This window comes from Phocoena sinus, chromosome 13 (genome assembly GCF_008692025.1).
Source record: "Phocoena sinus isolate mPhoSin1 chromosome 13, mPhoSin1.pri, whole genome shotgun sequence".
Classification (NCBI taxonomy): Eukaryota; Metazoa; Chordata; class Mammalia; order Artiodactyla; family Phocoenidae; genus Phocoena; species Phocoena sinus.
This window is the reverse complement of record NC_045775.1, coordinates 54,795,851-54,809,021: the sequence shown is the minus strand read 5'-3', so window position 1 is coordinate 54,809,021 and position 13,171 is coordinate 54,795,851. Positions and strand designations below refer to the sequence as shown.

The 13,171-nt window shown below is 37.9% G+C and overlaps 1 protein-coding gene across 5 annotated transcripts in view; it reads right to left on the bottom strand.

Annotated features, from left to right (window-relative positions):
- Nucleotides 1-2,388: 2,388 nt before the first annotated feature.
- The window catches only part of AFTPH (aftiphilin), a 64,241-nt gene continuing 53,458 nt past the window's right edge, over nucleotides 2,389-13,171 (bottom strand). For 4 of the 5 annotated variants that reach the window (XR_004352925.1, XM_032653254.1, XM_032653258.1 and 1 more), the window contains 2 exons: nucleotides 10,239-10,362; nucleotides 2,389-3,528 (listed from right to left, as the gene is read on the bottom strand). Coding sequence is in view for 4 of the 5 variants with exons in the window: in XM_032653254.1 (XP_032509145.1) it covers nucleotides 3,384-3,528; nucleotides 10,239-10,362 (269 nt within the window). In the remaining variant the exon portion in view is untranslated. The remainder of the gene's footprint in view (nucleotides 3,529-10,238; nucleotides 10,363-13,171) is intronic. The other variant, XM_032653256.1, reaches the window with a different exon arrangement.

The following is a 13,171-nucleotide window of genomic DNA, read 5'->3' as shown; positions in this document are numbered from 1 at the left end:
AACAGGATGGTAAGAGCTTGCATCTCTGATGAGCTTATGAAGCCTCTTTACCAGCCCCAGACTGTTTCCTCATGTTTTACAGGCAAGAGAAATAAACTCCTAACGTTGAAGCCACCGTTAACCATCTTCCCTCAACTCTGTCATTGAATGTAAGAACAGCGTTATTTCATACACCACTAAGAAAAAGAAACCACTGCCAAATTAAACAGCTACCCCATCCAGCTAACCCATTCCAATTTCAGAGAAGTTCAAATGTGGCAAAAGGATGAGTCTTATTACATGAAACGCAGTATTTTTGGTTTTTGTTACTCATAGCCAAGCCTAATCCTGATTCAAGAAACATGAGGGAGCAAAAAGACAAGTTCTAAATAAAGAGCATGACAATCATGTAGAGGGAAGAACAAGTCTCTATAAAAGAATGACTCATAGAAATAGTAGTGACACATGACTCAATTTAGGGAAGATTCTCCCATAACTTCACAGTCTGGCTTGAATTAACTGGGGAATTATGTATGGCTATTTGGATTTGGCCATAAAGTGAGATGAGACTCCAGGGGATGAGTGGGCTGGTTTTACGATGTCAAAGACCCAAAGGGGATTGCTAAGCCAGTCTCCATTGTGTGTAACTTGGTTTTAGGGTCTCTGACTCCTTGGTTTCTTCTCCCCAACTCTGCAGGGTCCTCCTGGCTGACTTTGAGAAGGACAAATGACAGCTGCTGCCAGAAGCAGCTGATGACCAAGACAAGCTTGCAACCAACAGGCTCTCCCTTAGCTGAGATTCGCATGGAGATGCTCATGGCTCTTCCCGCACCAGCCCCGCTACTGCTTTCCAGTGTAATTTGAGCCTTGACCTGGTGCAAAGCTGAGCACTTTTGGTCCTCAGCACTAGAGCCCTGAACTTAAGCTATGACAACCCAGTATTAACTTAACTGAGTGATTAAAACATCAAAGGCCAATATGACACACAAAAGGGAAAGGGAAATCTGGCTTATTGAAAAGTGGTTATAAGATGGACTATCCACTTTGTGTGTCATTAAAGCAGGGGCACTTTCATGAGAAATGTCCACTTGATTACTTTTAAATTATAACAGAATAACTTATTTTAATCGATCCTATCTCCTGTGACTGCTTCTTGAATCTACCGGGACACCAGGGGCCTTTATAGATTTTGCGGATTCTATGCTCTGGCTATCGTTTATTGACGGTCTCCTCATGTGATTAATGTTTTACATCTATTATTTAACACATCAACCTCACAGGTAGGTGGTATCATTCCTTTTTTTTTTTTTTTTTTTTTTGCAGTACGCGGGCCTCTCACTGTTGTGGCCTCTCCCGTTGCGGAGCACAGGCTCTGGACGCGCAGGCTCAGCGGCCATGGCTCACAGACCCAGCCGCTCCGTGACATGTGGGATCCTCCCGGACCGGGGCACGAACCCGTGTCCCCTGCATCGGCAGGCGGACTCTCAACCACTGCGCCACCAGGGAAGCCCCTCATTCCCATTTTTAAAGATAATATAACTGTGGCTCAGACAAGGTTGATTAACTTTCTCATGGTATCACACACAGCTAATAAACGGGCTCTGAACCTAGGTGGATGAAGGCTACCATTATCATTTAGTTGTAATGGACTGCAGAAGCAGCCCTTTAAGCTTCAGTTACTGAAACATGTAAAGGTCTGCTGAGGAATACTTTTATCCTTCCATTCAGAAGGTCCACTGGGCACTGAAGACTTGTGACTATTCTGAAGGAAAGCCTTCTCTGGGAAAAAAAAAAAAAAAGTTGGGGAAACGGCAGGAGATGGACTGGATAAGCATTCTTGCTCCAGGCCTTACTTAAATTACACTCAGGCAACTGTTCCAATGGCCCGTGTAATAACCTGGCGACACAGGAATCTCTGTCAATGACAGAGGTGCAGAAGAGTTCCAATGGAACATTCCCACAGCCGATGAGGTGGACTGCTGCTGGGCTGATTGCCTGTTTTTACTGAAATACATCACGTGACTTTTTGCTGAAGCAACATCTAATCTAATAATATTTTAAAAGTGCTTTTAAGAAATTTTCTGCTCACCTTAATTTCATGCATATATTTCCTTGGGAAGAAAAAAAATTCCCTACAAATCCCTATTTAACTTTGCCAATTCTGATGAAGATATAATGATCATGGGAATTTCTTGTATGATCTCATGTTCTACATAAAAACAGCTCCGCTACTTAAAGGGTTGATTCAAATTCTTATGGGTGAGAATCTCATTCTTCTTGGTTTTGATAAACTGGAAGCCCTACCAAATGATTTCTTCTGGATTGAAACACATTAAGATGAAATAAAACTTAACGTTCAAATTCATTACATTTTCCCTCAGATACCAAAGTACAGACACCAGGCTAAACTTCTTTTAAATTATTTTATTTTTGTGTAAGCTAAAAGGAAATTTACACACTGAAATCTCAAAAGACCTTGGGCATGCACGTTAACCTTGTTAGAGGTTCCTCTACATGTCTCTTTTTTTCCATAGGAATTTCCCCAAACATTTAAAACCCATAGTTTTTACTGTATATACAGCCTAAACCATAGCAATCTATGATTATGTCATTTTACACTGTGCAAAATCCTCAAAAAATAGTGGTATGATAGAACAAAACAATCAGTAACAAGTAAATTTCATGGTAAGACATTCATGTAATTTGGTCCTTCTCTAAACCAAACTGATTTAAAACAGACAGGCACAATCTCTTTAAACCCCTTCAATCAAGTTCTGACAATGATCCATACCCTAGAACAAAAGAGCAATCGATGAAAGTACCTTGCAAAAGGTCAAACAGTAACAGGCCAGACTGAAAAGATTAAACAAGAGCACAAAAATGGTAACAAAAGCCAGATCTGAAACAAACCCACCACACGTAAAATTTAAAAAAAAAAAAATTTAAACAGGGACTTGGAGCTTATTTATGAGAGCAAAAGTAATTCAGTGTATGATGTGAAAAATTAATAGGACAGTCAATGCAATCTGAAAAGACTGAAGGGGATTTCACAGACAGTGGAGATTTGACTTTTTAGTTTTCATTTTTTTATTTCAAAAGTTTTGTAAGAAGGACACCACCAGTGTATTTCACAAAGACATAAATGTATACACCCCAGCAACACAAAAAGAATAAATCTTCAAAAATGTTCACCCCGATTATTTACATTTGTTTCTAATATAAATTTAGGACTTCAGTATGTAAATAAATATACATTACTATGTATACCTTTCTAGTGCGGCTTACCAACAAATCAGCTGAACTTTAATTTTTTTTTTTTTTAATTAGAGCAGGTATGCTTTTGATGGTGGGGAAGGGCTGGAGGGAAGGAAAAGCAACTGAAACCGTCCAGTTCACATCAGTTATCAGTCTGCCTTCTCTTGGGAGCTTGTGGAAGGTGTCAAGGTGGTTGGGAACATCAACACCTTGGCATGCATGAACGTCAGGTCAGGAAGGCTGGCGATCACCTTGATGGCTTCTTCACTCAGGTGCTCTTCTCTTTTCGGTTTCCTGTTGACAAATGAAAAAAGAGATGTGTGTTCAAGTGACACCTGCTGTAGGTCAAACGGGAGGAAATCTCCTCTCAAGGTAGACAGCAATCCGTGGGGACTTGAGTTATCTTTCCCTCTGCCAGTCCCTGAACCTCATAATACCTTTGTGTTGAGTGCTTCCTGTGCCAGAGGCCAAATCTCTTCGAAGATTCACACCGAATTTATGTACGTTCATTACAGTTAGGCAGGTACATAGACATTCACGTGCACCTATGCACAGCTCGCAGCTCTATTTAAGCTTAGAAGCATCTACCTAGGCATACTTTTAAAATGTTACTAGGGAACTCCCTGGTGGTCCAGTGGTTAGGATTCCGTGCTTCCACTGCAGGGGTCACGTGTCCGATCCCTGGTCGGGGAACAAAGATCCTGCATGCTGTGTGGCGCAGCCAAGAAAAAGTTACGAAGCAGAAATATAATGCTGAAGCCCTAGTTAATAACACTCTGCCCAACTGGATTTCCCCCTCCCCACTGAGAAACCACCAACGTTGCCTCAACATAAAGCAAAGTATGTCTGGCACGGTCCTTGTAAGTCATTTTAACCTCAGGCTTTCTTCAACCCCAAAGGGGAATTCCAGGACAGAAAGCCCTCAGCTCAAAAACACCCAGCCTCTGCCCCACTGGGATGCAGATAGATGGTAGGTTCAAAGGCCGCAGCACTAGGGCCAGCTACTCATGCCGAGAATGCACATGGGCAGGAAGGACTCAGGGAGAGGGAAAATCTCGAAATCTGTTGGGTCCTATAGATGAAATGCCCCTAATATAAGAAGTGATCAGCGTGGCGACACAGAGAGGAAGAGCTCCTGCTGACCCGGGTCTTCCCAGCAGGTGAGCCACAGAAAATGCCAATTGAGCCTCGAATGTGGCTCAAATTGAGCACATGATTGTAATCCAATCTTTATGTTTTCTAGGATGTTAAATATACTGAAAGATAGCTGCAGTCATAATGATATTAATTTTAGATCAAAGTAATTTAAAATTGTTGACTCTAAAAGGCCCAATCCTCTTTTACAGTAAATGATAGTTCGTACTCTATTAGCCTGCGACACAAGTTATTTCTTCCACCTAAGTATTTTCTTTGTCCTTGGGATGAGGTGCAGGAGGTCAGGAGATGAAACAAGAAAGAAAAGATAGATGCAGGTCTTTGTTTTAAACCTGGACTTTTCTGTTGTTCAGGCTGAAATAAAAAGGTTTTACGAAAAGACTGAAAAATCAAACATCAGACTTTTAGGACCAAAGTTCTTCAATATGGGGGTCAGCTTCAGGCACACTGAAACCATCAGTAGATCAACTCAGAAGAATGGAATAGCACTCCAAATTTTTTCCGATTAAAATCTACATTTTTAATTGCACTTAAATCATGGTAAAACTATTAAGTGGATGGTTGATGGGAAGTTGCCCATCTGCATCATTCCAAAATAAAACCAGATAGAAAACTGGAAGACTACATGGGAAAGGGCAGCCTCTCACCATGATCTTAGCATCACTCACGATGGGGTCAACCAGACATTATGTGTCATCTGATGCGATACAACACCTATGATGTATTCCAGCCAAAAGGTTTTACCTGAATCCATCAAACCTTTAGATATAATGTCCAGTTTACAGGAAATAAGGGGAATAGAGAAATATTTGAAAACTACTTGAAGGAAGCAAATGGACAAATCCAGAGATTGGGACGTTTTGCAGGACAAGTGGACCGATCTTTTCAACAAGCTAGCGTTAGTAAACTGAAAAGCAAACAGAAGGGATGGGGGTAGATATACTAGGTTAAAAGTGACTTAGCCATAGCAGCTAGGTACAATAGTCCTAGATTGGATGCTGATTTGGAGAAAGCAGAGAGAAAGGACATTGTTGGGGAATTTGAATACATATAGCCTGGGTATTAGATGAAATGAAAATTTACTGAAATCAGGAGATGGAGACCACTGACTGCAAGGGAAGGCTCAATTCCGTATAGACTATAAAATCTCCTTTTTGGTTAAAACAACACTCATATGGGTATATTTGCAAAGACAAAGATCTGAAAGAATATGCACTAAGGAGTTATAGTGATCTGACTGGTAAGAATGTGATACTTTCATGAAAAAATTTTTGTCTATTTTCTAACTTTCTACTCTTACTGCTTCTGTAAAGATAAAAAATTATTAAAAACAGTAACCAGTAAAATTGCACCTAAATGGACTTCTCGTTTGTGGAGTGCAGTTGGGGTGTGGGGAAGGAGAACAAAGAAGTTGTTTTCACCCAAGGAATGGTTGGTAAATATTATTCTAGAGTTTCTACCAATTGCCTTATTTCAGAGACACTACTTGAAGGCTGTCTGAAGGTGTATTTAAAAATTAAAAAAAAGTTTATGTAGTTCATAATTTGTGCGTTTATCTGTAGTCGCTATGCGTTGATGTGATCTAGTTTTCTTAGAATATAAGAAAGAAGAAAATGCTTGAGGGGAATTTGAAAATAAAAAGTTACATCATGACCTTTCCTTGAAGCCAAAGGCAGTGACCTAATTTTGATTTATACTCTTCCTAGTTAAGATTTATCCTTTTGGCCAATGCAGTACAATTAAGAGTTCAGAAATAAACCCATACATTTATGGTTAAACTGATTTTCAACAAGAGGGAAATGGGGCAAGAACAGTCTTTTTAACAACCAGTGCTGGTACAACTGGATATCCACGTGCAAAAGAATGAAGATGGACCCCTACCTTACACCATATTCACAAATTAATTCAAAATACATCAAAGGTCTAAATATAAGAGTTGAAACTTTAAAACTCTTAAAAGAAAACCTAGATGTAACCTTTCCTGACCTTGAAGTAGGCAATGGTTTCTTAGATATGACACCTAAGGCACAAGCAATGAAATATATATGTACATATTTATGTACACATATATGTATATCTATATATAGAGATATATACACATATACGCATGTATATAGGGCTTCATCAAAATTAAGAAACTTTTGTGTTTCACAGGACACTACCAAGAAAGTGAAGAAACAGCCTGCAGAATGAGATAAAATATTTGCAAATCCTGTATCTGATAAAGGTCTAGTATGCAGAATATGTAAAGAGTTCTTAACAACAACAACAACTTCCCTAAAGAAGAGATACAAGTGGTCAATAAGCACCTGAAAAACTGCTCAATATCACTGGCCATCAGGGAAATGTAAATCAAAATGACAATGAGATATCACTTCATACCCATTGGGATGACTATAACCAAAAGACAGTAACAAGCCTTGTGAGAATGTGGTGACATTGGAACCCTCAAACTTTATTGGTGGAAATGCAAAATGGGGCCACTGCTTTGGAAAACAGTTTGGTAGTTCTTCAAAAAATTAAACAGTGTTACCACGTGACCCAGAAGTTCCACTCCCAAGAAAATTGAAAGCATTTGTCCACACAAAAACTTGTACATGAATGTTCATGGCAGCATTACTCATAACAGTCAAAAAGTGAAAACAACCCAAATGTCCATTAATTGATTAGTGGGATAAGCAAAATGTGGTATAGCCACACAATGGAATATTATGCAGCCATAAAAAAGGAACAGAAAGTGCCAATACATGCAACAACTTGGCTGAGCTTGAAAACATTATGCTCATTGAAAGAAGCCAGACACAAAAGGCTATACAATGTATTATTCTGTTAGTTACGAAATAATCAGAATATGCAAATCCACAGAGATAGAAGGCAGATTAATAGCTGCCAGGGGCTGGGAAAACTGGCATATAGGGAGTGACTGCTAATGGGTACGGGGTTTCTTTCGGGGGATGATAAAAATCTTCTGGAATTAGATAGTGATGTTCTGGAGGAATTAGATAGTAATGTTCTGGAATTAGCAGTAATGGTTGCACAACCTTGCGAATATACTAAAAGCCACTGAATTGTACACTTGACATGGGTGAACTTCATGGCATGTGAATTATATCTCAATTAAAAGGTCAAAAAAAGAAAAGAAAAACCATGCATGCCTTTTGGCAACTAGTCCTCTGGCCTGTATAATCTTCAGTTAGAGGTCTGTGGCTACTAACTAGCTGGCTACCCACTGATTAAGATTAGGAAGTAATTTTTCTCTGTATTAGAAAAGGTAAGCAAGAAGATGGAACTATTTTAAAACTAAGAACTTGCATTTCTTTAAAATAAGAAGTCACTTTCACAACCTATGTTTAGAAAGTGAAGAGCACATGTACTTTCTCTTACATATGCAAAGGCATTTGGAAAAGAGTATGGGATGTTGTTTGTTACATGGCAAATTTCCTCTACCTAGACCACTGTTTCTTAACCTTTTCTTACCCTACAGTTCCTCAGTGCTTTTTCACTCCATCTTCTGTGTATTGACAAAAGCCAAGATTTTGCTGAGGTGTACACTTTAAATTTTATTTTATTCAAAAACAAAAACAAAAACAAAAAATGAAGCAAAACCCAAAAACAACAAAGATGCTTAAAATTCCTTTGGAATTACGCCACCCCACCTTTCTCTCCCTTGTACAACTGAGAATCACTCATGGGGGCACTTTACAGTATTACCTTCTAATTATAAGACTTGTGAATATTTGCACTTCTCACCACTTTCAAATAGTTAATTCCTCCAAAGAGAAAACACAAAGTTGACAACTTGTTTTCTTTGCAATTTATTTTGTTTTAAATGTGAAGCTGGACAGGTACCAGAGACTAATTCAATGCAGTTACAAAACTGACCCCAGGATACACACTATAGTTTCAGTTCATTCCATAATAATACAGAATAAGAGAAAAAATGAAAATAACTTCAAGTGGTAGGAGTTGGAAGAGTGCCCTAGTATACAGAATGTTTTAAGGGTGAGTTGAAAAGTTAGGAGAGCAAGCAAGTTAACAATGTGGCTTAGAGCTCCTCCTACTGGCACAAAGAATGAATTCTCACCACCGGGACTTTGAACACTACAGTTCACTCAGTGAGACTGCAGAGGGAAAAAGGTGAGGAAACACTAGGACTGTCCTTAGAAAAAGTTGTCCAAAAAGTAGCAGGAGAAAGCCCAAACGATAAAAGTGTCCGTTTTTTGTTTGTCTGTTTTAAAAGTCATTAGCTTTTGGTTAACATATATAGAAAAAATGGATGAGAAATCTGTATAAGGAGAACATTAATTTGAAAATACGATTTGGAAAGAGAAATTAGAAAGCAAGCAAAAAATCCACACTAGCTTCACTTACAAGCAAGTTCACTTAATAGGAGGCTTTAACAGCGCCAGGTAGTGTTACTACAAAGAAATGGGGTGATAAGAACAAAGGAGAGAATCTGTGGCTAAACAAGAACGTGCAGACTACAAATCCATTCCCGGGAAAAGTTCAGGGTAGCCTTAATTATAAAACAAATAATAATGGATTTTCATGATTATAAATATTAACTGTATTAGTAATAATAAATATCTGTTGAATGGGTACTTAAGCACAAACACAGTTTTAAAGGCGATGTGATAATTCAAGCCAAAGTTTTAAGACAGGTAAGCATTTATTATTTGCAAGGAAAACACGGCTTTATTAAATGGATGTTTTTCTACAGAAGAACTGATTTAAAAGATAAATCTGAGTTTGATGTGTGAGTAGAATGTATTTAAATAGGGGGAAAAGCTATAATATCTCTACCTAACTGGGCAAAAACAGGTAAATATTTTCACTTTAAAGTGCTGATGAATGACAGATTTGGTACAGCAGAGTTGGTATGCCGATCAACCAGTATTTGCTCTTGCAGTAGTGACTTCCCGGTTCATAATGCTTACCTTCTTATTAGAAACTGCCTTATTCTTATGGCTAACATGTCAAAGCAATGGATTATTCCAGTGCTTAATTATGTAAAACTAAAGGTTTCCTGAATCCTGCACACAACGCCCACATGACATTCCTGTATCTGAGATAACTGCTTTTCTAAAGGCCCTGCCCCTGAAGGGCTCCCAGAAAGCTTGTTAAAAGCAAGGCTTCGGGCTTCCCTGGTGGCGCAGTGGCTGAGAGTCCGCCTGCCGATGCAGGGGACATGGGTTCGTGCCCTGGTCTGGGAGGATCCCACATGCCGCGGAGCAGCTGGGCCCGTGAGCCATGGCCGCTGAGCCTGTGCGTCCAGAGCCTGTGCTCCGCAACGGGAGAGGCCACAACAGTGAGAGGCCCACATACCGCAAAAAAAAAAAAAAAAAAAAAGCAAGGCTTCACGACCCAAATCAGAGGTGCTACACATTAGCGAAAATTCAGAAAATAAAACAGTGGCCATTCCCTACTCTCTCTTAGCCCAGAGGTGAAAGGATCAGCCTAGGTGACTCTGGGAGTGTGAAACTGGGTTCTCAAAGATGATCATCTCAGTAGTTATGAAAGAAAAGGGGGAGCATTTCTGTAATGGCTTCATGCTCTCAATTCTTTTATCAGATTCTTCTCTACAAAGTTGGGTGTAGGGGTAGGGAAGGAGAGAAAACGACATCTGTCAGCCCTTTCCAGTCTCTCATGAAATAGCTCCGCTCTAGTAAATCCATAATTAAACATAATTTGATACTATCTTCTGGAATTAGGCATCTATTGGTTTTATAAATGTAAAGTGAATTTTAATATAATATATTGAAATACTGCCAACTTATGTGCTTTCCCATCTGGGCTACTTGGTTTAACACAGAATTCAAAATTAGGGTGTAATGAGCACTAGCTTTTACCTGGTAGATGTGCTTGTCTTCTCTACTGTGGACATGAGTCTCGCAAATGCATCAGTCACTTTGAGGCTTGAGGTGGAGATTTCCAGCTTAGAAGTTGTTAACTCATACAACTCTGGATCCACACCTTATAGTATAAAATGATAGTCAGTGATGGCAAGCTGCAATGGGTACTCAGCCACAATCCAAGATGCAAAAGGCAATTACTCTGTAAACATCTGAGTCTTTATAAGCACAGCACATCTTTAGAACACTATAATATTGCATTTAGTTTTTAAATTATAAATTCCACTCTTCGGAGTTTTTATAAAGTAGGAAAATACTCTTAAAATTCCACTCTGGTATAAATATAGCCTTAATTAATCTAACGTTTATGTAGACGATACCATCAAAATACTTCTAAAAAATTCTATCTGCTATAGAAAACTCCCTAAATTTTGTATTTGTTTGTGATATGAAGGTTATCGATGTTTTATAAATAGAATGCACATGATTTGTTACATAATATGACACCTCAATTTTTAAATTGACTGATTTAACCTCATTTTTTGAACCTCCCTTTTCCCTTACCTCCCTGACCATTTATCCTCCATTATTTTCATCCATATCCCCAAAGTTGTAAGTTAATATAAAGTCTCAGATACAGTACATAATTTGGTTAGTTTAAATATATTCTGACTACCTGAGGACATGAAATATTACCCAAAGTATCAAATTATTACTAGAGTTATATACCGCATTGTTCTTTCTTCAGGTAAGAAGTGGGGAGGGTAAAATATTTTCAGAAAAAGTGGATAAAAGCACTACTTTTGAACAAAATGAAAATTGTCTCAAGGGTTATACTTCTATTGTCTCACAGCTGAATCTAGTGGCTAACAGTTCAAATATCTTGTTAGAAAAATTCAAAACAAAGCTGAGTTAGAGAATTAGATTTATTGTAAGATCTATTAAAATCCTTCCCATCTGACTTCATTAAAATATACATACATATTTTAAAACTTCTCTTGAATATTAATTTATATCAAATATGATGACTACAAAAAACAAGGAACAATTAAATATTTTCAACTCAAGCTAAGTGTTGGAAAATAAAGATAATCAGATAAAAAATTTTTAATCCTACACTCTTTGGTTTTAGCAAATTCAGTAGTTTCAGGGTATAATAGAAAAGCAGACTGTAAGTACAAATGTCTTATAGCTTCATCAACTTCTACTTATTATTTCTAAAAAAGCCCTAAGACCCGTAGATAAAATTATATATACATGTACCATATCGATATTAACAAACAAGTTTCCTCCTTTAGGATATTTCTAGGTTAAGAAAAAAAATCAGGAACTGCCTTCTATTAACCAACTTTGTAGCTGACTAGCAGATGTAAACACAGATCTCAGATGTTTACAGAAATCATACTAGCACAAGCGGCTTCCACAGTTACCATGTCCAACAAGGGAGGAAGGCTATAGAAAATGTTTGTTGACTCTCCGAAGTTTTTAGTATTTCATTAAGGTACAGTTTCAAAATATAATTTAAAAGGCCCTTTCTTTGTATTTCTATAATAAGTATTAAGGTTGCAATTAAAATGTAAAAATTTACAGATGCCTGTAAAGGGACCAGATGAACCCAAAGCACCTCCTTCCTCCACTATGAAAGGTTAGATTCCAAGTAACCACAAAATTTAAGTAGATGGTGAATGCACAATGCAGAGTAAACAATTGCATTCTGACTGGCAACAGGAAAGTGCTAGTAAAAATTTGGTTGGGTTTATACAATACTGACAACTTGGCCGTCAAACAGTGAAGTGGGAGATTTTTTAAAAAACCCTTCAACCTCCCCTAACCCCCCCAAAACCATTATCACCAAAAAAAGTACTATGGCTATATTTTATACTTTTCAAAAACAAGACAACTACTTACTCTACACAAAAAACTGGAGAGTAATTTTTTAATGGAAGAGTTTTTTTTTTTAACAGAACCTTAATGAGGCATAGTTTAGTTACATAAATAAAGCTAGCCAACCAAGTTCTATGCCAACCTCCTAAGTCTCAAACACAAAATAATTAAATAATCGCAAGCTAAGACAAAATGACTTTCCCAGAAACAAGTCAGAAAAAGTGCAAGCAAGTGGTGAAATGGAATACTCAGGAAAGTGTTGACACCTGTAGCTTGATGGTAAATTTTAACAAAACCCAATAGCAATAAAACAAGCCAAAGCAAATTTATAGTAATCAGGTTTACACAGCAGCTAGAGTATATTAATGAAAATACGGAAGGAAAATATTTAAAACGTTCCAAAGTAATGAGGCCCGCCATTGACCATGCTGATTTCATTTCCATTACAGCTCTAAGCTTCTGAAACTGCTTGCTCTTCTCAAAGCTGTGTATGTATACTGAGCCTGGTTTATCAGGTCATTTCTGTACTTCTTTATATGGTCAGATGATTTGTGCTCTTATGGGTGATTTTTAACTGAGTTTGAAATGTAACCAAAAATTAAATTTAAACCAGGTTTTTAGACACCCAAAAATAGTGACCTCATTTAAATTATGATACATTCCATGACAAAACAAAGCTGAGAGCAAATCAGAAATAGGAGCTCTGTAATTCATTCTTGAGATTATAGTAATAAGGAAACTGATACACAAGTTTTTGGGTTTCTTCCCCCCATTAAGTATTAAAAACTAATTAGCTCACCCAGGTCATTTCATAGCTCACATGTATTTCGAAGTAATTTAAATAGTGAAATATTTTGAAGTCAAAACCAGACACATTAGTTTTTCGTATGCTTGTAAAATCTTGGAAACAATGAAAATGATAACCAGGGGATTAGATTTGCGGAATCCAGTCATTCTACGAAACGGCCTTGGAATGTCCTTATAGCACGATCAGATTTCCATAACCAGCTCCTGGAGAAGGGCATTCTGGGTCCCAGGTTCACCCT